The sequence below is a fragment of the Bos javanicus genome, chromosome 11 (genome assembly GCF_032452875.1).
Source record: "Bos javanicus breed banteng chromosome 11, ARS-OSU_banteng_1.0, whole genome shotgun sequence".
NCBI classification, from domain to species: Eukaryota; Metazoa; Chordata; class Mammalia; order Artiodactyla; family Bovidae; genus Bos; species Bos javanicus.
The window spans coordinates 103095987-103118712 of record NC_083878.1 but is presented as its reverse complement, the minus strand read 5'-3'; the positions used below and the strand labels follow the sequence as shown (position 1 = coordinate 103118712).

The 22726-nt window shown below is 55.2% G+C and overlaps 1 protein-coding gene across 6 annotated transcripts in view; it reads right to left on the bottom strand.

Annotated features, from left to right (window-relative positions):
• KCNT1 (potassium sodium-activated channel subfamily T member 1) overlaps positions 1-22726 on the bottom strand; it is a 79159-nt gene that overhangs the window by 20866 nt on the left and 35567 nt on the right. For 5 of the 6 annotated variants that reach the window (XM_061434019.1, XM_061434021.1, XM_061434024.1 and 2 more), the window contains 9 exons: positions 18501-18580; positions 17875-17974; positions 12769-12825; positions 11378-11426; positions 11230-11289; positions 10942-11016; positions 10791-10874; positions 10095-10189; positions 8920-9094 (listed from right to left, as the gene is read on the bottom strand). In XM_061434019.1, coding sequence (XP_061290003.1) covers positions 8920-9094; positions 10095-10189; positions 10791-10874; positions 10942-11016; positions 11230-11289; positions 11378-11426; positions 12769-12825; positions 17875-17974; positions 18501-18580 — 775 coding nt within the window. Of the gene's footprint in view, positions 1-8919; positions 9095-10094; positions 10190-10790; positions 10875-10941; positions 11017-11229; positions 11290-11377; positions 11427-12768; positions 12826-17874; positions 17975-18500; positions 18581-21618; positions 21689-22112; positions 22175-22726 lie in introns of those variants that run through there. The other variant, XM_061434022.1, reaches the window with a different exon arrangement.

Genomic DNA, 22726 nt, shown 5'->3' with positions numbered 1-22726 from the left:
GTCTGGAATTCTCAAGGAGGAAGAAAGGACAAACTTTTTTTTCTTTCTCCACATTCCTTAGGATTATATAACAATAATGTATCCTGCCTAAGGACAGTCTTTGGATTAAACCTTCTGTTATCTTAAAATGTAAATTATGGGAGTAGACCTGGTCTTTACAAGGATGTATCCTGCCTGAGGACAGTATTATCTTAAAATGTAAATTATGGGAGTAGGTCTGATGAGGTCTTTACAACCTCCAGACATTCTTTGGATTATATAACTTCATCGTTAACACTAGCAAGCGGGTATTCTTTCTGCCCCCTTCTGATGCCTATGTCAGAAGCTTTCTCTATCTCCTTTATACTTTAATAAAACTTTATTACACAAAAGCTCTGAGCGATGAAGCCTCGTCTCTGGCCCCGGATTGAATTCTTCTCCTCCGGGGGCCAAGAATCCCGGTGTCTTTGTGTGATTCAACAACAACCTTTCATCTTGGGGGCTCGTCCGGGATCCTTCAGGACAAGGTGAGGATGCTTGGAGCTTTAGTTCTTTGTTCTCTTAGCGAACACGTTTTCTGCTGTGCTTTACTAACTCTACGGTGTGCTTGTGTGAATGAATGGCATGCCCTGTGTGAAGCAAGTAAGGAGCCCTGCTCTGCGGTTCCACGGTGATCTCACACAGCTTATGGCAGAAACCTGTCGGGGTGTTATACCGACCTGCCAATGCCAAGAGGCACCCAATGTCTCCTTCTGGAACCGACCAGAAATGGGCAAAGCGTGTGGACGGAACCCTCCTTTCTCGGTCAAACTTTTCAGTCTCTTTGACCATTTAATAACTCCTTGGGAATTAGAAGTACTAACTTAATCTATCAGATCATAGACTTTCAAGGGACTTGTGATCTATACTGTTATTGTGTACTGCCGCTTAGGTCCCAAACTTGGATTGGTAGTCAAGAAAGCGCCTAGCCTCGCTAGGAATCGAAAGTTCGGAAGCTAGATGGAGCTCTAGCTCCCAGAACATCTCTGAGGTTAAAGGTTACTCAGATTGGGACTGCAATGGGTTTTTTTTTCTTTGGTAATGCCGGCTCTTAGTGGATCAGAGGAGGCTGTTATACTGGTGTGGTGATGCTTGGAAATAACACCTCAGTTTTATGTTCGCATTGGTCTTATTGTGGTCAGGAAATACTCAGGGTTCTGCACAGGCACTCAGGTGATGAATGTTTGCCCTAGTAGTCTTAGCTTGGGAGGCATTCCGGAAGGTTACTCTGATTCACCCCGGGTGACATCAGAGGCAAGCAAGGTTAAGGGTGAAGAGCTGGACGTCAAGTAGGGATGCTATCAAGTCTACCCCTGGTACATCCCCACCCCATCTCGGTGGTAGAACCGGGAGGGACGAGTACGGCGCCTGCGTCGGTAAGGGACAGACTAAGTCTGACCAGGAAGGAAAAGCTTTTGGTGTAACGTCTGTCCACACCCCCATCTAGAGCAGGGAGGGACGCCTCCGGTAAAAAAAAATGGCGCTGGTCGCTTTTTTTCTCTCTTACAGATGGGAGCTAACAATTCCAGCCTCACTCCTTTGAACTGTATCCTGAAAAACTGGGATAGATTTGATCCCCAGGGCTTAAAGAAGACACACCTGGTCTTCCTATGTGATACTGCATGGCCACGGTATCCATTGGAGGATGGCGAACGGTTGCCAGTTGGAGGGTTTCTTAAGTATAATACTGTTCTACAATTAGACCGGTTCTGTAAGGAACAAGGGAAATGGGTAGAAGTAGCATATGTGTTGCCCTTTTTCTCTCTGCGAAATATGCCAGACTTCTGTCCTAAGGGTATAGATTTGGGCGTGAAACCTTCAGCTCCCTCCTTTACATCTCCTGTCTCAGTATGACCTCAGACTACTCTGGTTTCAGTAGAAACTCAGACCATTGAAGTAAAAGATGAGATGGAGGACAGGAGACAAAGAGTAGAGGAAAAACAGGTTTCTCCAATCTATCCCTGGGATCATATGCACAGAGCAGCCAGAGAGACTGAGGAACAGCCACACAAGCTGTTGCCTCTTTATGAAACACCCACCGGGAGAAATAATCAGTCTGTGAGAGTTAATAAGCCTTTCTCTTATCAAGAAATACAAAGAATCAAGGAGGATCTGGGAGACTATTTAGAGGACCCAGAAAAATATATTAGACCCTTTAAAGGTGTTACTCTGCTTTATGACCTCACTTGGAAGGATGTGATGTATATCTTGGGACAAACGCTGACTCCTGAGTCAAAGACTCGAGTTTTGGGAAAAGCGGTTGCTTATGGAGATGAGTGGCTTGGTAATGAATCAGTAGGGAAGAGGGAGAACGAGATAGCGGCCCTCCCCACTGGGAATCAGGCGGTCCCAACTATAGAACCAGACTGGGACTACAACACAGCTAAAGGAAGATGGGATCAGAGTCATTTTGTTAGGTGTATTCTTGAGGGACTTAGGCAGGCGCGTTCTAAGCCTTTAAACTATGGCAAATTGGCAGACATAGAACAGGAGGAGAAGGAAGCTCCTGGTAAATTCCTAGATAGACTGAGAGAAGGCCTTCGCAGATTCACTGAGATTGATCCCGAAAGTGAAGAGGGAAAAGTGATCTTAAAGGATAGATTTCTCACTCGGTTGGCTCCAGATATCCGCCGTAAGCTATTAAAAAGGGCGTATGGACCAAATCAGTCTTTAGATACTCTGTTACAACTGGCTCAGACAGTCTATTATGGTAGGGAATATGAGGAAAAGAAAGAAAGGCAAAAAAAGACAAAGGAAAAGGCGGAAGCCTTCACCATGGCTATGAAAAACTTTCTTAAACAGCCTGAGAAAAATGCCCAGAGGGGCCCAGGTGAAAAGGGATGGGCTTGCTACTGCTGTGGAAAGGAGGGGCACCTCAAGCGGGATTGCCCTCAGACATCTAAGCCGCCCCCGGCTCCATGTCCGGTCTGCAAAGGACCACACTGGAAGAGAGACTGCCCCCAGAGGCGTAGGTCTCCAGGGTCAGACTCTCAAGACAATCAGGACTGAAGGTGCCCGGGGGTCCCCACAAAAGCTCCCGTCCTAATTACACCTGAGGAACCCCGGGTATTAATAATTGTGGGGGGCCAATCTGTCAATTTCCTTTTAGATACTGGGGCAACTTATTCTGTGCTTACTGAAGCCCCTGGCCCACTTTCTTCCCGATCCGCTTCCGTAATGGGATTGTCTGGACGAGCCTAAAGGTATTATTTCAGTTATTCTTTATCTTGCAACTGGGATTCTGTGCTGTTTTCACACGAGTTTCTGATTGTGCCAGAATCTCCCTCACCCCTTTTGGGGAGGGATATACTGAGCAAGGTCCATGCCTCTGTTTTCATGAATATGGAGCCCTCCCTTTCTCTCCCTTTAGTTGAACAAAATGTAAATCCTAGAGTATGGGCTGATGGAAAATCTGTGGGTCGAGCACAAAATGCTATTCCTGTAGTTGTTGAGCTCAAAGACCCACACGTATTTCCACATAAGAAGCAGTATCCACTGAAACCTGAAGTTAAGGAAAGGTTAAAACCCATCATCGAAAATTTAAAGGACCAGGGACTATTAATTCCCTGTAACAGTCCTTACAACACTCCTATTTTGGGTATAAAGAAATCGAATGGTAAATGGAGACTAGTTCAAGATTTACGAATAATAAATGAGGCTGTAGTTCCTTTACACCCCGTGGTGCCTAATCCTTATACTCTATTGTCTGAAATTCCTGAACGGGCCAAATATTTCTCAGTAATTGATTTAAAGGATGCTTTCTATTCAGTGCCTTTGGCGGAAGAAAGTCAATTTCTATTTGCCTTTGAAGACCCTACACAATCAGCTTCTCAGTTAACCTGGACAGTTTTGCCCCAGGAATTTCGTGACAGTCCTCACCTATTTGGACAGTTTGTCACGGGATCTGCAAAATTTTAATAGCTCTGAAGCCGTGGTGTTACAATATGTAGATGATATTTTGCTCTGTGCTGAGACAGAGGAAGCTTGTTCGCAAGCCTCAGAAGATTTCTTAAACTTTCTGGCAGGCTGTAGTTACAAGGCATCAAGAGAAAAGGCTCAGCTTTGTCAATAGTCGGTTAGATATCTGGGCCTAATCATATCAGAAGGGACTAGGGCCATAGGCCCTGAGAGAATTAAACCTATACTAAATCACCCACTTGGAGAAGGCAATGGCACCCCACTCCAGTACTCTTGCCTGGAAAATCCCATGGATGGAGGAGCCTGGTAGGCTGCAGTCCATGGGGTCGCTCAGGGTCGGACACGACTGAGCAACTTCACTTTCACTTTTCACGTTCATGCATTGGAGAAGGAAATGGCAACCAACTCCAGTGTTCTTGCCTGGAGAATCCCAGGGACAGCAGAGCCTGGTGGGCTGCTGTCTATGGGGTCACACAGAGTCGGACATGACTGAAGTGACTTAGCAGCAGCAGCAAATCACCCCCTACCTATGACTTTAAGACAATTGAGAGGATTTTTGGGAATTACAGGTTATTGTCGCATTTGGATTCCAGGTTACAGGGAACTTGCCCAGCCTTTGTATAAACTTATAGCTGAAACTCAGCAGGCCCAAACCGACAAACTGGTTTGGTCTCCAGAAACTCAAAAGGCTTTTAAGGTTCTTCAGACTGCTCTCCTGCAAGCTCTCCAGCTCTGAGCTTGCCCACAGGGTCAGAATTTAATTTGTTTGTCACTGAAAGAAAAGGTGTGGCATTGGGAGTTTTGACACAACCCCTAGGGCCTCACCAGCAACCTATTGCTTATCTAAGCAGAGAATTAGATGTAGTTTCACGTGGGTGGCCCCACTGCCTAAGAGTAATTGGAGCAGCAGCTTTATTAGCACCTGAAGCTTTAAAAATAATTAATGGATGAAACCTTACTGTACTGACTTCTCATGATGTGAGTGGAATCTTAAATTCTAAGGTTAATATTTGGATGACAGACAGTAGGCTTCTTAAGTATCAGTCATTGTTGTTAGAAGGACCAGAAACTAAGCTTAAAGTTTGTGGAAATTTAAATCCTGGCACTTTCCTTCCTGAGAAGGAAAATGAAAACACCTGATCACGATTGTTCTCAATTCCTAACTTTAAACTATGCAGCTCGGGAGGATCTAAAGGATACCCCATTTGACAATCGTGACATGGAAATATTTACAGATGGCAGTTCTTTTGTTCGGGATGGAAAGCGTAAAGCAGGTTACGTCATGGTGACTGCTGAACAGGTTTTGGAAGCAAAATCTCTCTCCCAGGGAACCAGTGCTCAGTTATCGGAGCTTGTGGCCCTGACCCGAGCTCTAGAGTTAAGCAAAGGGCAGCAGATGGGCCTGATAATCTATGTGAGTCTACTTCTGCTGACTCCAAAAATCCTGAGTCTGCCGTTGGATCCTCAAGACAATGTCTTCCTGTCCTGGGCTCACTCCTATGCTGCATTCCACAATCGGTCTAACTGCTGGGTCTGCGGAGCGCTCCCCTCTTCATCAGTGGAAGGCTTCCTGTGGTGGACATCCCCACTTCAAGAAAAAGACTTTCTCCAAGTCTGTGAATACCTTCGACAACAATCACATGCGATGCCCCTTCTTCATCTGATGACATCTACCAACCCTAAAATGGACTGGTGCAACACTTTGTACTCTAACTATGGACATAATGTGACTTTTAATTTTGATTATACATTGTCTCGGTTCAATGACTATTTTGCTACATATAAGGCAAATAGGTCTAGATCTAATGGTTTTTTACCTGACGTTTATCAAATATGGGATGAGGTTATATGGCTAACTCCTGAAAAAGGACGTTTAATATCTACTGCCTCTATATGCTGGGAACAAACAGAGCCATCCCCAAAAGTTAGCCAACAACTTAATTACAATGATTGGAAACAAGTGGGATATTTGTCTCAGGAAACATGCAATGTAATCATTCCCGTGTTTTCCAATCCCAGTTCAGGTTCTCCCTTTGTCTGGCCAGGCACGAATTGGGACTGGATATCTCAGTCGCGCTGGCTTGCTCCAAACGGGACTTATTGGATATGTGGCTCTTCCCTATGGGCATGGCTCCCCCTGGTTGGATAGGGAGATGCACCCTGGGTCTAGCCTTTACTCACGGCTTTATATTTTCAGAGCTTCCAGAAAAGCCTGCTAATTTACCCCACCTTAGAACTCGGTGGGCAAGGTCTGTATTTCATTGGTATGATTATTTGGCTGCAGCGTTTGTTCCCTCTTTGGGAACTACAGATGTTATGTTACGAGTGGATGCTTTGACTAATTTTACTCAACAGGCATTACAGGATTCTCAAAAGGCTATTTCAGCTCTTAATGCTGAACAAGCACAAATTAGAAAGGTGGTTTTACAAAACAGATTGGCTCTAGATATTCTGACAGCTGCACAAGGAGGAACTTGTGCCATTGTTCATACCCAATGCTGTACATATATACCTGATATGAGCACGAGTGTTACTCATTTTACTAACCACATGAACAAGATGTTTAGGGCCATGGACACTCCTGAAGCCTCAATTGCCTCACTTTGGGAGACATTAACTAGTTCCCCATGGTGGACAACTATCTTAATTACAATAATTCTGGTTGTTTTGTTCTTGCTGTTTGCTCCCTGCACCTGTAATTGTATCACTGGATTTGTTTCTAGCCGCATGAAAGCTTTTAAGTTACAAATGGTTGCTCAAACTCCTGCTACTGCTGTAGCTTCCTCCAGCTACTATTTGGGGCCCCTGGATCAGATATCCTCAATATGAGGATTAGGAGAATATGTTGCCTCACCAATTTAGGGACAACGCCCCTTGTCAGCTCGGAAGCAGTTATGGAACGAGAATGACGCCCCTTTTCCCTAGGCAACATAATTCTCCTAAAAGAAAAGGGGGAATGAGAGAGTCATTTCCTAGGCAGGTTGATAGGGAGTCTAGGGGTCCCCAAGGAGAGAGGGGTCTAGAATTCTCAAGGAGGAAGAAAGGACAATTTTTTTTTCTTTCTCCACATTCCTTAGGATTATATAACAATAATGTATCCTGCCTAAGGACAGTCTTTGGATTAAACCTTCTGTTATCTTAAAATGTAAATTATGGGAGTAGACCTGGTCTTTACAAGGATGTATCCTGCCTGAGGACAGTATTATCTTAAAATGTAAATTATGGGAGTAGGTCTGATGAGGTCTTTACAACCTCCAGACATTCTTTGGATTATATAACTTCATTGTTAACACTAGCAAGCGGGTATTCTTTCTGCCCCCTTCTGATGCCTATGTCAGAAGCTTTCTCTATCTCCTTTATACTTTAATAAAACTTTATTACACAAAAGCTCTGAGCGATCAAGCCTCGTCTCTGGCCCCGGATTGAATTCTTCTCCTCTGGGGGCCAAGAATCCCAGTGTCTTCGCGTGATTCGACAACAACCTTTCAGCCCCACATGGCACAGGTGCGCAGCTCATCTGCAAAACGGCCCGACAGTGCCTGCCTCCCAGGGCTGCAGCGAGGGGCAAGTGGCCTAGTTGTAGAGGATCCAACAATGACCCCTGAAATCCTGTCCACCCAGAACCTCCGAATGTGACCTTATGTGGAAATAGGGTCTTTGCAGAGGTAATGCATTAAGATGAGATCAGACAGAATTAGTGAAGTGAAAGTTACTCAGTCGTGTCCAACTCTCTGCAATCCCATGGACTATAAATCCATGGAATTGTCCAGGCCAGAATACTGGAGTGGGTAGCTTTTCCCTTCTCCCAACCCAGGAATCGAACTGGGGTCTCCTGCATTGCAGGGGGATTCTTGACCACTGAGCCACTGGAGAAGCCCACAAGAGATTAGATTCCTCTGGTTCAAGCCCCACCCTTCATTTGTGGGGTGCTTTGTTCTAACAGCTACAGGAAGCACCGCGTGACAACTCAGCCCCGAGTGGGGAGGGTGTTGTCGGCTGTTGTCACTGTTATTCTGGGAGGGACATTTACTGGTGGGCGTTGTTCTCACTGTCATCACCTCTAGGGACACTAACTGTGAATGTGGTATAAGGAAGAATGAAGGACAGGGGCTTCCCTGATGACCCAGTGGCTAGGACTCCAAGCTCCCAGTGCAGGGGGCCTGGGTTTGATCCCTGGTCAGGGAACTAGATCCCGCATGCCACAACTGAAGATCTGCATGTCACAGTGAAGACTGAAGAGCCCACGTGCTGCAGCTAAGACCCGGTGCAAAGAAAGAAATAGTAAATTAAAAACAGAAGAATGCCGGATGGTAACCGGGACCATCCTTTTTCATCACTGATAGAGGGCGACACTGGCTTTCCTGGCAGGTACACTGTGCTCTGGATTGGGGCAAGTGGGGAAGGGAGGGTGTCAGCTGGGGCTGGGGTCCTGAGCTATTGGGTGGGGGTGGGAATGGGGGTGAGGAGCTCAAGGTCAGCAGAGGGCCCCCTGGGTGGACTGGGCCCTGTTATAGCCACAGTTAGGTGTCTCCCCTGCCCTCATCCCCCCAAACCCCAACTGTCCACCACGAGGTCTGGCTTCCTACAGCCTGTCCTGATCCTTCCCTGGACCTTCTCCTGCCCTCTAAAGGGCTGCAGGGGGCAGTGCCAACAGCTGCCTGGCCCCACTCTGGGCCTCTACCTTTTATCTAAACACAGGTGGAGTCCCGCACTGTCCCCATTGTGCTCAGCTGGCAGATCGGCCTTGGTGACAAGTGACAGGAAGCAGCTGCTGCCGCACCGGCTGAGGACTCCTGATCCCCAGCCTGCGGGAGACCCTGGCAGCCCCTCCCGCTCCGCACTCGGCAAAGGTCCTGGGGAGCCGTCTGAGAGTGCCACTCCCCGCCCTGTCCTGACGCAGCAGCCTCACTGATTACAGACCCCACCAGGAAGCCACGTCCCCCGCCCTCGTCGGCTCTGCTCCTGGGCAGGGCTCACCTGCAGCGGGAGCACCACCAGGGCCACGCAGATCATGATGACCACCAGCAGCTGGGACGGCCAGATCTTGGGCGTCACGTCCCCATAGCCCACGGTGGAGAAGGTGACGATGCAGAAGTAGAAGGACGTCAGGAGGGACAGGTTGTCGCCTGCACGCTCCAGGTGCTGGATGCCGCAGGTCCTAGAGCCGGGGAGGGGTGGCGGTGGGGCCTCAGCCACCCGGCTCCCAGAGTGAGGCTCTGCCTGCCTGCGGCTCCTTGTCATTCGTCACCCACACAGCCCCCAGCCTGGGCCTGAGTCCAGCTGGGCACTTCCCGACCCTGGCCTACAGAGCTGGCACACCCAGCACGTCCCTCCTACCTGACCTTCCTTTCTGGCCCCGAGGCTCCTTTGAGGCCCTTGGAAAATTGGCCACGAGCGTGGACATAGTACTGCGTGGGCTCAGTGTGAGCTTGAGATCCGATGGTGCGGATGTGGCCACCCAGGCTGTGAGCCCCACCTGCCGCCCACCTCAGAGGCTCATCCTCACCCAGGGGTCAGACGGCATGGGGCACACGCAGCCCCTGCCCAGCACAGAGCTGGAGAGTCCTCCTTGCTACTCCTGTGGCCCCACGTCCTGTCCCCAGGCTGGGAGGTGCTGCTGGCAGGGCCTGGGGGGCCCACAGTGCACACGCGGGGCAGCATGCAGGGGCCCTCCCCAGAGTAGACGCTCTGGCTGCGGCAGGGGCGGGCTGAGTCACCCTGCAGTTTCCCACCCTGCAGACACCCCAGCCTGCTCCACTCGAGTCTGTGTGTTTTTTTTTCGTGGTGGGGAGGGAGGGTAGGAGGCACATGGCCTTGGGGCCTCCCCTGTCCTGGCCTGGGGCAGGCATGCAGGGGGACGGGGTCTCCCCTTCAGGCCCTCCACCTCTCACTCTGGTGACTCCCAGACCTTATTCTCAGCTGGGCCTTGAGCCCAGGGTCCCCACCCGGCCGAGAGCCGTGCCCCTCCCCACGCTGTGTCCTGGACCCCGGAGGAGCTGGACTTGGGCAGCTCTGGTCTGGAACATGGGCCCTGAGCTGCCTCCTGGCCCTCTGTCCCAGTCGGGCTGCCTCCCGCCACCCTGAGGCCCGCCTGGCCTGTTGGATGCGAGGGCCCGGCTCTACCTGGGATGGGCGGGTGGCCGCCGGCAGGGACTCACCCCGTGAAGACCAGGCACAGCAAGGTGCAGAAGAGGATGAGGACCTGATTGAACATGGCCGACTGCGAGCGCAGGATGGCACGGTGGAAGTCGTTCTGTGGGATGGGACACGGTGTCATCAGCAGCTTAGCCTGGGTGGAACGGAGCCCAGGGCCCTTCCCGCCGCCCCGGACACACACAGGTGAGCGAGCAGGGGAAGGACTCCACCTGACCTCAGCTCTCTCGCTCCCCGCCATGTATAGGCCAGAGGCCATGACCTCAGCCCTGAGCCCTCCCTTTGCAGCTGGGATGGGGGTGAGCCAAGGCCTGGGCCGGTGGGTGTGTGGCGGGGGGCGCCCCGGGTGGAAACGGTCCTTGCGCAGCACAGGGCTGCCCGTGACCCTGGGTCTTGGGGCCTACCCCCTCTCACGTGCGTGTTCACCCGCTTCCTCCCCCAGCCATGATTCCGGGGTCAGGGACAGGCCTGGGTGACTGTCCCCGGGGCATCAGGGATGAGGCTCCGGCCGGCCAGGAAGGAGGTGTGAGGGCATCTTGTGGTGACAGGCACATGTGTCTGCCGGCCACCGGCCTGGGCACCAAGGGAGTGGGCCAGCTCCCCTGGGCCAGGACCAGGGCATGGCAAGTGGTGCCCTGGGGTCCTGGGGAACCTCACAGAGGTGAGGCAGTGGTGGGGGTGGGGGGCAGGGGATGGCTTACGATCATGTTCTCCAGAGCGTGCTTGGCCAGCCAGCAGTTCAGAAACACGGGGATGAACAGGTTCCGCAGCGGCGGCCAGAATATCTGCGGAGGAGACGGGTCAGGGGGCAGGGGTCTCGGCGGCCCCTGCCTCGGCCAGCGGCTCACCCACCGTGATGATGAAGGGCAGCGTGTTGATCATCTCCAGGATGAAGGACACGCGGAAGATCTGCTCCCAGATGTTGCCCTGGGGAGCCAAGGGGGTGGGCTTCAGAGCGGGTGGAGGGGAGGGGGCACCGGGTGGGGCGGGGGCTGAGGAGACAGACAAACTGAGCCAGTGGGAGGTCAGGGGATGAGACCGAGGGCTGAGGGAAGGGGTGCAAGGGGCTAGGGGAGGGGGCTGGCAGAGGGTGTCAGTGGTGGGGCCCTCCGGGGCAGGTCCAGGCCTGGGGGCACTCACTTTGTAGCTGAGGTAAATGAGAAGCATGGTCTCCAGGAAGCTGATGATGGCCACGATGACCTGGGGTAGGGTGGGAACGGAGCCTCTGAGCAGGGCCAGGGAGGCAGCAGGGCCCACCCAGAGCCATGCCCCACCGCGCCCCACTCACCTGAATAGCCCACAGAGCCACCTTCCTCTCCACCCACAGGATGGGGGCCCTGGGGAGAAAGGGAGGTGAGCGCCAGGCTGGGGGTCCCCAGCCATATGGGCCTCTGCCGATCCCAGGCTGTTCCTTAAGTTGGACAGTGGGCAGCAGCCTTGCCCTCGAGGGGCTGAGAGCAGGAGGGGAGGGGGGCTTCCTCCAGAAAGGAGGCCTTGGGGAGGGGCCTGTGAGACCAGGGGCTGAGCAAGGCTGCTCTGGGGACAGGCCTGGCAGCCCCAGGTGGCCACTGTTTCTCGTCAGGTTCCTGTGCCTCTGCACGGGGGCTGTGCTGGTCGTCCATGCTCTTGGGTTTCCTGACCTCAGATCCTTGCTTGACTATAACCCACGTGGCTCCCTTGAGGAGAGTGACATGGGGGAGGGGGCGTCCCTGCCCAGACGCAGCCTCTGGACAAAGGTTGGGGTGAGACCAGCAGGAGGGGCCAGATGGCCGAGCTCCGCGCTGACCCTGCCCAACCTCCCCAGGCCCAGATGGCCAAGGCCTGACCCTCGGGGGCCCTTGCTGCAGCCGGGGTGTCAGGTAGTCACTTTCTCCACCGAGGGACAGAGACTGAAATCCCCAGGCCTTCCTTTGGGCAGGAGTTGGGCTGGGCTCAGAAGCTGTCCTGCCCCCACTGGGCCAGAAAGGAAGGGCTTCCAGGGCCAGGTGTGAAGGGAGGGGCTGGCGTGTCCCTACGTGTCCCTGGGATCCTAACCCTCTTGCCTCCCAGGGACAGGTGACCGGGCTGGGAACAGTGGCCAGGGCCTGGCAGATGCATCCTGCTGCTGTGGAGGGCCAGGACTAACCTGCAAGGCTGGGCCGGGGTGCCAGGGGAGGGGTGTGGGTGAGGGAAGTAAGGCTGAGAGCAGGGCTGTGGGTTTGGGGAGGCTGGAAGGGAGAAGCCTCCATCAGGGAGGCGGCCAAGGTCCTGGAGCTCATCCTAGCCTCCGGCCCAGGTGCCTCTGCTGCTCTGGGGTCACTTCTCACTGCCTGACTGCAGCACCTGCTCTCTTTGGCCAAAGGCTCATGAATTGCAGAGGCAGCGGCCGACCCTCTGGCAGGTCCCCCCTATCTGTCTCCTCTCCCCCAGGGCCCCTGGGGCTGGAGAACATCACAGAAGGGCGCTGGGCCAAGCCGGCTCCTGGTGACACCTGCTGCCACCCTTAGGTTGCTCCCAGGGTTTCAGGGGCTGTACCCTGCGGGGCCACCCCAGAGTTGTTCCTGCTCAGCCAGGTCCTGTGGATCCCAGGAGGCTCTCTGGCTGTGACTGGACATCTGTCCTGCGGGCCCAGGCAGTGTCACTCTCTGGCCACCCCACCCTGCCCCGGACCTCTGAGTGGGAGCTGGGAGGCACACTCACCAGTTGATCTCGGAGGACGACTCATTGAAGGTGTAATTCTGCTTCGGGCAGCCCCAGCTGTGGAGAGATAAAGCTGGCCGCCGCAGCCCCTCCCAGCACCGCCCCCGAAGGGACTGGACCCTTCCAGGACTGCCACGGGCTCAGGGCGTGTTGGGGGGCACTCTCCCCAACCTAGGGCCAGGCCCCACATCTCAGATGGGCATCTGAATTCTAACACTCAGGGACGAGGAAGCCTGCTCCCACTCCGCAGAGGCTGTATGGAGGGTCTCTGAGGAGGGGGGTCTCTGAGGAGGAGGGGCAGGGGAGGGGTCTCTGAGGAGGGGCAGGGGGAGGGTCTCTGGGGAGGAGGGTCTTCGAGGAGGAGGGGCATGGGGGGCGGGGGAGGGTCTCTGAGGAGGAGGAGCAGGGGGAGGGGAAGGGGGAGGCTATCTGAGGAGGAGGCTCTCTGAGGAGGAGGGCAGGGATCAAGACCATCCCCAAGGGAAAGAAATGCAAAAAGGCAAAATGGTTGTCTGGAGAGGCCTTACAAATAGCTAAGAAGAGACGTGAAAGGCAAAGGAGAAATGGAAAGATATACCCATTTGATGCAGAGTTCCAAAAACAAAAAGGAGAGATAAGAAAGCCTTTTTCAGAGATCAATGCAAAGAAACAGAAGAAAACAATAGAATGGGAAAGACTAGAGATATCTTCAAGAAAATTAGAGATACCAAGGGAACATTTCGCAGAAGGCAATGGCACCCACTCCAGTACTCTTGCCTGGAAAATCCCATGGACAGAGGAGCCTGGTGGGCTGCAGTCCATGAGGTCGCTAGGAGTCAGACATGACTGAGCAACTTCAGTTTGACTTTTCACTTTCATGCATTGGAGAAGGAAATGGCAACCCACTCCAGTATTCTTGCCTGGAAAATCCCAGGGATGGGGAGCCTGGTGGGCTGCCGTCTATGGGGTCGCACAGAGTCAGACACGACTGAAGCGACTTAGCAGCAGCAGCAACAGCAAGGGAAGATTTCATGCAAAGATGGGCTCAATAAAGGACAAAAATGGTATGGACTTAACAGAAGCAGAAGATATTAAGAAGAGGTGGCAAGAATACACAGAAGAACTGTACAAAAAGATCTTCATGACCCAGATAATCATGATGGTGTGATCACTCACCTAGAGCCAGATATCAGAATGAGAAGTCAAGTGGGCCTTAGGAACATCACTACAAACAAAGCTAGTGGAGATGATGGAATTCTAGTTGAGCTATTTCAAATCCTGAAAGATGATGCTGTGAAAGTGCTGCACTCAATATGTCAGCAAATTTGGAAAACAGCAGAGGCCACAGGACTGGAAAAGGTCAGTTTTCATTCCAATCGCAAAGAAAGGCAATGCCAAAGGATGTTCAAACTACCGCACAATTGCACTCATCTCACATGCTAGCAAAGTAATGCTCAAAATTCTCCAAGCCAGGCTTCAACAGTACGTGAACCGTGAACTTCCAGATGTTCAAGCTGGATTTAGAAAAGGCAGAAGAACCAGAGATCAAATTGCCAACATCCACTGGATCGTTGAAAAAGCGAGAGAATTCCAGGAAAACATCTACTTCTGCTTTATTGGCTATGCCAAAGCCTTTGACTGTGTGGATCCCAACAAACTCTGGAAAATTCTGAAAGAGATGGGAATACCTGACCAATTGACCTGCCTCTTGAGAAACCTGTATGCAGGTCAGGAAGCAATAGTTAGAACTGGACATGGAACAACAGTCTGGTTCCATATAGGGAAAGGAGTATGTCAAGGCTGTGTATTGTCACCCTGTTTATTTAACTTATATGCAGAGTACATCATGAGAAATGCTGGGCTGGATGAAGCACAAGCTGGAATCAAGATCGCTGGGAGAAACATCAATAACTTCACATATGCAGATGACACCATCCTTACGGCAGAAAGCGAACTGAAAAGTCTATTAATGAAAGTGAAATAGGAAAGCAAAAAAGTTGGCTTAAAACTCAACATTCAGAAAACTAAGATCATGGCATCCGGTCCCATCACTTCATGGCAAATAGATGGGGAAACAGTGGAAACAGTGTCAGACTTTAATTTTGGGGGCTCCAAAATCACTGCAGATGGTGACTGCAGCCATGAAATTAAAAGACGCTTGCTCCTTGGAAGAAAAGTTATGATCAACCTAGACGGCATATTAAAAAGCAAAGACATTACTGTGCCAACAAAAGTCCATCTGGTCAAAGCTATGGTTTTTCCAGTAGTCATGTATGGATGTGAGAGTTGAAATACAAAGAAGGCTGAGCGCCAGAGAATTGATGCTTTTGAACTGTGGTGTTGGAGAAGACTCTTGAGAGTCCCTTGGACTGCAAGGAGAGCCAACCAGTCCATCCTAAAGGAAATCAGTCCTGAATATTCATTGGAAGGACTGATGCTGAAGCTGAAACTCTAATACTTCGGCCACCTCATTCGAAGAACTGACTGATTAGAAAAGACCCTGATGCTGGGAAAGACTGAAGGCAGGAGGAGAAGGGGACGACAAAGGATGAGGTGGTTGGATGGCATCACTGACTCAATGAACATAAGTTTGAGTAAACTCCGGGAGTTGGCGATGGACAGGGAGGCCTGGCGTGCTGCAGTACAGGAGGGTGTCCTGGAGTCAGTCTGAGAGGCTGAACTGAACTGAACTGAGGAGGAGGGTCTCTGAGGGGGCGCGTCTCTGAGGGGGAGGGTCTCTGAGGGGGCGGGCCTCTGAGGAGGAGGGCTTCTGAGGGGGTGGGCCTCTGAGGGTGTGGGTCTCTGAGGGGGCACGTCTCTGAAGAGGAGGTCTCTGAGGGGGTGGGCCTCTGAGGGGGAGGGCTTCTGAGGGGGCGGGTCTCTGAGGAGGAGGGGGGAGGGGCAGGGGGAGGGGCCAGCCGGGTAGGCGAACACCAGCGGGGAGCCCGGGAGGGGGCTGGGGGCTCCACCTGGGCTGCCGGCAGGGGAAGGGCTGTGCGTGGCCAGAGATGGACCTGGAGCCCTCAGGGCCTCCTGGAGGCCAGAGCTGCCGAAACGAGGCTGGACAGTGTGTGTGTGACACGGAGAGAAAAGCATGCTCCTGCTCAGTGTGCTGACTCTAAGAAGCAGGTTCCCCAAGTCACTCCTGAGAAGGAGCTTCCCCAAGCCACCTGGACGCCCTCCACTGGGAAGGGGGCAGGGGCCTGGCTGCCATGCTAGTTCCGCCCCAGATTACAGCCGAAGCCAGGGTCGCCGAGCTGTGGGACCTGACTCTCAGGGAGTCCCATGGTGGCAGGTGGCTCCCTCCTTTTTTCTCAATTGGCCCACTTCCTCCTGCACCTGAGCCTGTTGTTGCAAACTTAATACCTATAGGAGTCATGAGCCACCCTTCCATTCATCCACCACCCACCCACCCATCTATCCTATCCATCTGACCCGTCCATCCACATCCAGTGTCCTTACATCACCCACCATCCATCCTTCTATCCACTCATCCATCCAGCCTCCATCCATCCACCATCATCAGTCCACCCCCTCCCCATCCATCCGTCCGTCCATCTTCCATCCATCCACCCTCCACCACCCATCCATCCACCATCATCCATCCACCCCCTCCCCATCCATCCACTCTACCCATGTCTCTCCCAGCCCCCATCCATCCATTTGCTCTCCCACCCACCCACCACGTGCCAGGTGCTGTGCAATGAATACAACAGACCTGGTCTCCCTGGGGATGTAAAGCCAGGTGCCTCGATGTCTCTGGAGGTGGGAGAAGGTGAGATGAACACAGAAGAGTGCTCTCAAAGTCAGTTAGAGCCCTTCTCAAACCACCACAGTGCGACCTGCCCTCCCACACTCAGGAGCAGGTGAAGGAGTCTGGCCTGGCGACCCGCCCCACTGCACGTGGGGGTGGGGAAGATGCAAGCTTGCACAGCGACCTTTCACCCCTGCCTCCTTCCCAACTCAGCCAGCAGGAGCCCAGTGGCCAGGCCCTATCCTCCAGTGAGGAGGGGAAGGATCTGCTCTGAGGAGCTGGGGCGACAAGTGAAGGACACATCCTGACTGCTGGGCCCTTGGCCTCTGGACGCCCACCCTTAGTGTGAGTGGCGGGACATTTGAGGAAGTCCCCTGCCCACAAGCCCAGAGACTGAGCAGAAGAGAAACATATAAGAAAGGAAAGGGTTTTGGACAAACCCCAGAGATGCCGACGGCAGGACACCTGCAGTGGGGCTGACGCCTGAAGATGAAGAGTTCTTGGAAATCACAAAATACGGGAGCAGAAGTGAAAACCTCAGCTAGAGGGCTGGAGAGGAAGCTGAGGAAACCCCCAGAAAGAGGAGAAACAGGAGAGAGGACCATTCCAGAACCTTCTGGAACCCCAATCTGGGTATGAAGGAGTCAAGAGAGGCTCCCAGGGCAGATGGGGACCCAGTTGCAGATGAGCCCAGCCCTGCATGCCCCCAGCTCAGTGTCCACCAGGACCAACGTGGTGCTGAGAAGGCATCACGCCAGGCGTCCCTGAGACGTGACAGACATGGGCACAGAGAGCCAGCCCCACCAGCTTCCAGGGCAGAAAACTGCTTCCCATCAGCAGCGCGAGCAGGAGCGCGGGGCCCTCTGGACAACATGAGGCAGGAAGTACCTCGTCCAGCTGTGGGCTCTTGGGCATCCGCTCAGGAGGCGCGGGCACTGTGCCCATGGCCTTTCTGGGAAGCCCCGCAGCAGGTGTTCCATGTAAATAAGGGAGAGGCCCCAGGGCTGGGAGAGGCAGGGGAACCAGGGGATTCCAGAGAAAGGGGCTCACCTCCTCTCCCCCTGAGGCCTGCTACCCCCACCCACCCAGGAGGAGCTGGGGGAGCCAGAGTCCCTCACCGAGACCCCCGGGCGCCACTGGGCAGGCAGGGAGGGGGCATCCCAGACCCTCTGGGAGAGTTCCGTCCGGGTGCAGCTGCAAGTGCAGCCACCGTCCACAGCAAGGACACCCAGTGTCAGTGCCAGCCTGAGGGCTGTGTCCCAGCCACGGCTCTGGTGGGGGGGGGGGGTCCCACACACAGAACCCTGTGCAAACCCCATCAGCCTCTGTCACAGCACCAGGAAGGCCCAGCCCCTGGCCCACAGGTCACCCACCATCCGATCCCCAGGGCTGGGTCGTCCAGCAGGACGCGGACAATGTACAGCAGGCAGGTCAGCAGCTTCAGGGAGAAGTTGAACAGCCGGATCCGCAGGCCTGTGGGTGGGGGTAGGTGGGGGAGGCAGTGGTCAGGGCTCCTGGAGCGGCTGGGACCAACACTGACCAGGTGGCTCTGCGTTGGGGGGTCTCTGCCAGGCCGGCCTCCGAGAGGCTCCATGCCCTCCCACCTCATGGACGAGGAGCAGAATGGCCCTGAGCTGCTGGCCCTGGGGGCGGGCCTGGATCTTGGGGGAGGAACCTACAGATCGATGGACCAGAACCCACAAGCACCACCTCTGCACCCCATCCTGCATCCCAGGTGGCCAGGTTCCTGCTGGGAAGGCAGGTGGAGGGAGCCCACAGGGCAAAGGAGAGGGCCACACAGTGGTGCCAGGGAGCGGGGGGCTGAGCTGGTGGCCTTGGTGGCCGTGGCTAGCCCTGCCTCCAGGAGGGGCGCACCCCCCCAGGGTCCCAGCATCTTCCACCCTGGAAGGTGGCAAGGAGCTGAGACAAGGAGCACGCCCATCGCCCCGCCCGCTCCAACAGAGCCTCTCTGCCCTGCCCCTCTACAGACCCCACTCACTGGATCTTTGGTTTTTGATGAAGAACAGCTTAAGCCTCTCCTTGAAGGTGTTCTCGTTGACGTAGAACTCCACCTGGACCCTGGGGGGTAGGAAGGCGTGGGCTTGGGGCTGGGGGCTCCAGCCCAAAGCCCCACATCCCCACGTGCCCCCAGCAGATCTGCTGGCTGGCTGCCTCCCTCCCAGTGCCTGGGGCCCTCCAGGCCCTGCAGATGCGCACACTCATGGCCCCCAGCCTGGGCCATCATGGCAGCTGCCAGGACTATAGGTGGCCTGAGTGGCCAGCCCTTGGCTCAAAACACACCATATGCTTTGCAGAGAATGTTCCAGAAGCTGACGGCCAGGTGCTTTTCTGGGGGCCCCTGGTGGCTTGTGCCTCGAAGCCTGCTGTAGCCTGTGGGATGGTCAGGGCTGGCAGTGGGGCCCCTCCAGCCGTGGCTGTTGCCCCACACAGTCCTCAGACACCCTGAGCCCCTGGGTGGGTGCCCAGCCTCCGGGGAACAGACCGCACAGACTGGCAGGAGCAGCCTGTTGAATGAGGAGGCAGGTGGGGCTTGGGAGGACGGGCCGCTGCCCACACCTTAGGCGCAGGCCCGCTGTGGCCTGCCAGGGTGTCATGTTCCACCACAGGGAGAACTCCGGTGTTGGCAGCAGGCAGGACAGCCACGGCCCTGCTGCCAGGTTCTTGCGCAGGAAGGGTCTAGCATTGCCTTCCTCCCGGAAGTGGGTCTGGGGCTGGGACTGCCTTGCTCTGGGCTGGCACCTGCTGGCCCCCACACGGCCTCCATTCCAGGCTGCCTCAGCCGCAATGGAGGCTGGTCTCCGGACCCCAGAGTGGCCCGCGGGCATCATTGCCATTCCCCGACCCCTGACCAGACAGAGGCACTGGTAGCCTGGGATTTGGGGTGAGGCTTTGGGCCTGAAAGGCCTGGTCCAAGTTACCCAGGCGAGCTAAGCCACCCCCGGAGATGTTGTGGAGGTGGGACAAGGCCGTTCAGGTGAGGCAGCGGCTCACCCACGGCTCTGTGTGATGGTCATGACACACACAGAGAGAGGAGGCAGGGACATCCAGCACCCTGAAGGCAGAGTTGTGCGGCCCAAGGAATCCTGGAGGGCTGCGTGGAGGAGGTGGCGGTGGAGCAGCTGGGAGGCACGACAGTGGTCCACTCAGAGGTGAGGCGCACGCTGGCCCCAGTCCCTGCTCCCCATCCCCGCCCCCATTCAGAGCCGAGGCTCTGAACATCCTCCCCCTCTGACCAGGCTCCAGCTCTGATCAACGCAGAAATTAATGCCGCTGTCACCTTGAAAGTTTTGTGACACCGCTCTGCCAGGGGCTGGCGACCCCATCATCTTCGAGAAGTGTTTAAAATATTCATCGCTCCCCAAAGCCTGTTCGACCCAAAGCATGTGAAACAGACCTAACGTGCCGGCAGCAGCCGTCTGCACCCGCCCAGGTGATGGACCCGAGGGAGGGGCCGTGGGCAGAACCCCAGCACCTTCCTGATCTTTGCAGAGTGGGGGGCCCCGGCCTGACCACAGCGGCCGCCCCTGGTCACAGGGCTCAGGGCCCAGGGAGAGTGACGGTGGTGTGGGCCCCCCACCCTCAGGTCCGGATGCAGTGTGGTCAGCGGGGCAGCAGGACAGGCCTCCCGCAGAGCAGGGTCCAAGCCCAGAGCACCCGCTGCACACTGTGCACCCCGGCACATTTCTGTTAGCCCTCCGTGAGAGGGGATGGGCCCGTACCGCCAGTGCGCCCGATGATACACCCCACCCCGGCACACTCCACTGCTCCCCAGCACCCCTCTGTGTACCCCACTGTCCGCCGTACCCAAGCACTCTCACTGTACATCACAGCCCAGAGTACTCCTCATGAATGTGAGTCACTCAGTTGTATCCGACTCTTTCCAACCCCATGGACCATAGCCCACCAGGCTCCTCTGTCCGAGGGATTCTCCAGGCAAGAATACTGGAGTGGGTTGCCACGCCCTCCTCCAGGGGATCGTCCTGACCCAGGGATCAAACCTGGGTCTCCTGCATTGCCGGCAGATTCTTTACCATCTGAGCCACCGGGGAAGCCCGCATGGGTCCTAGTATATCCCTGAGCACACCACTGTACCCTGTGTTCCCCAGTGTAGACTACACCCCAGCACAACCCACTGTACATGGCCCCCTAGTACGCCCAGTGCGCCCCAGCACACTGCACTGCACCTCTGCACGCCTCGCTGTACACTGTACTCCAGTACATCTCTGCACACCCCACTGCACCCCAGTGTACCCCACTAGACCTGAACCCCAGCCCCCTCTGTAGGTGCTGCCTGGGGCCAGGTCAGTGGAGCTCCCAAGGGTCCCTGGGGGGAGCTGGTCAAAAGCCTTCTCTGTGAAGGAGGGGCTCAGACAACCCGAGCTGGGCCGGGGTCAGGTCAGGGGCAGCCACCCCTGAGTGGTGCCCACATGTTCCGAGGGACCACATGCCCCCTCACTCTCCTGCCTGCACAGCGAAGCCTCAAGGAGGGGTCCCCACCCCTCGTGCCCTCCACTTGGGCACCCCTCCCCTGAAAGTCCCTGCCCAGACCCAGGGGTCAGGATGGCTGACCTGGGACCAGTTACTCCTAGTAATTAGTGGCCTAGGAATTGCTCCTAGTAACTGATGTGGACAAGAAACCCACATCACCTGTCAGTCCCCACGCCCAGGCAGCTATGGACACCCAGACAGGTCTGGCCTGGGAAGTTGAGCCTGGGTGCTGGGGAAATCCACAGAGCCGCCTCCACTTTTTTTTTCTTTTTTTGGCTGCACCGTGTGGCATGGGGGATCTTCCCTGAGCAGGGATCAAACCTGTGCCCTCTACACTAGAAGCATGCATCTTAGCCACTGGACTGCCAGGGAAGTATGTTGCCTCCACGAGCTGTGGCTGCCCACTTCTCCCACCACAGAATGCAAGTTGCAAGCTTTCCCTTTAACCTAAAGTTTAAGGCGGTGGGTGTAATTCAGCTGAGGGTGTGCTCTTGGCTCAGCAAGGCTCCTGAAGGAAATGGCCACCAGGGGGGCATGGACCATCTGGTCCGACAGAGCCCTGCTCCTCACCTGCCTGGCCCCACCTGTCTGAGCCTCAGCTGCCTCACCTGGGGAACAGGCAGTGACAGGAACCGCCTGCCCCGGGCATCCTGAGGGTGCCTGGCAGTGCTGCTGCATCTGTGGAGAAATCAAAACAATCTCCTCTGTACCTCAGGTTCTCCCTTGAAGAGTCAGGCTCTGCTGTGCTGTGCTTAGTCACTCAGTCATGTCCCACTCTTTGTGACCCCATGGACTGTAGCCCGCCGGGCTCCTCTGTCCATGGGATTCTCTAGGCAAGAATACTGGAGTGGGTTGCCATGCCCTCCTCCAGGGGATCTTCCCCACCCAAGGACTGAACCTAGGTCTCCTGCATTACAGGCAGATTCTTTACCATCTGAGCCACCAGGGAAGCCCCAAAATCAAGCTAATTGTTGGTTTTCAGAGGAGGATTAAGTGAGAGAGGACGCCCGCCCTTGGCCCTGCCCTGCCACCCTCTCTCAGTGGTGCCAGCAATCAGGGGTGGTTTTACTGAGTCCGACTCTGGCCGATACCCATCACTTACGTCACCCAGAGAAGATGGCGCTGTGCTGTAAGCCCACGTGTGTGGCCGCAGGTGGCACGTGGTGGATGCCCACCAGCTGTGGCTCGAGGCTTCTTGGTGGCCCCATGGTGGAGCTGGCTGCCAAGCCCGTGGGATGCTGCTCTGAGGAGCAGGGGAGGGCTGGGTGGGGGCCAGGAGCTGGGACACCACCAAGAGCTCACATGGCGACGGCCCTGCTAACAAGCTCAAGAGCCCTGGGCAGGGGCAGACGAGGCGTCCACCCCCTACACGCCTGCTCCTGTTCAGCCACTCATTCCTTCAGTGGGCGGCCGGCGGGGAGGGCTGCGCACAGCAGAGGGGCCACTGCTGCTTAGCCCAGGGCGGAGGAAGGTGTCAAGCTCTGGGCAGGCCTAGTCATGGGGCCCTGAGGCTTCCGGGACCCTGGCCTCAGAAGGGCCCTGGGGCACCCCCGGGGTTAGGCCACGAGCCCCAGGCCAAACCCACACCCGTCCGGGACAGTCCTCAGCCCTGGTCTGTCTGTCCTGCTCGGAGTGAGCAGCTCTCTGACTGTGAGGACAGGGACTCAGGCTGGGCAGCTCAAGAGCCATGCCCCCAGCCCCTCACCGGGCCTCTCA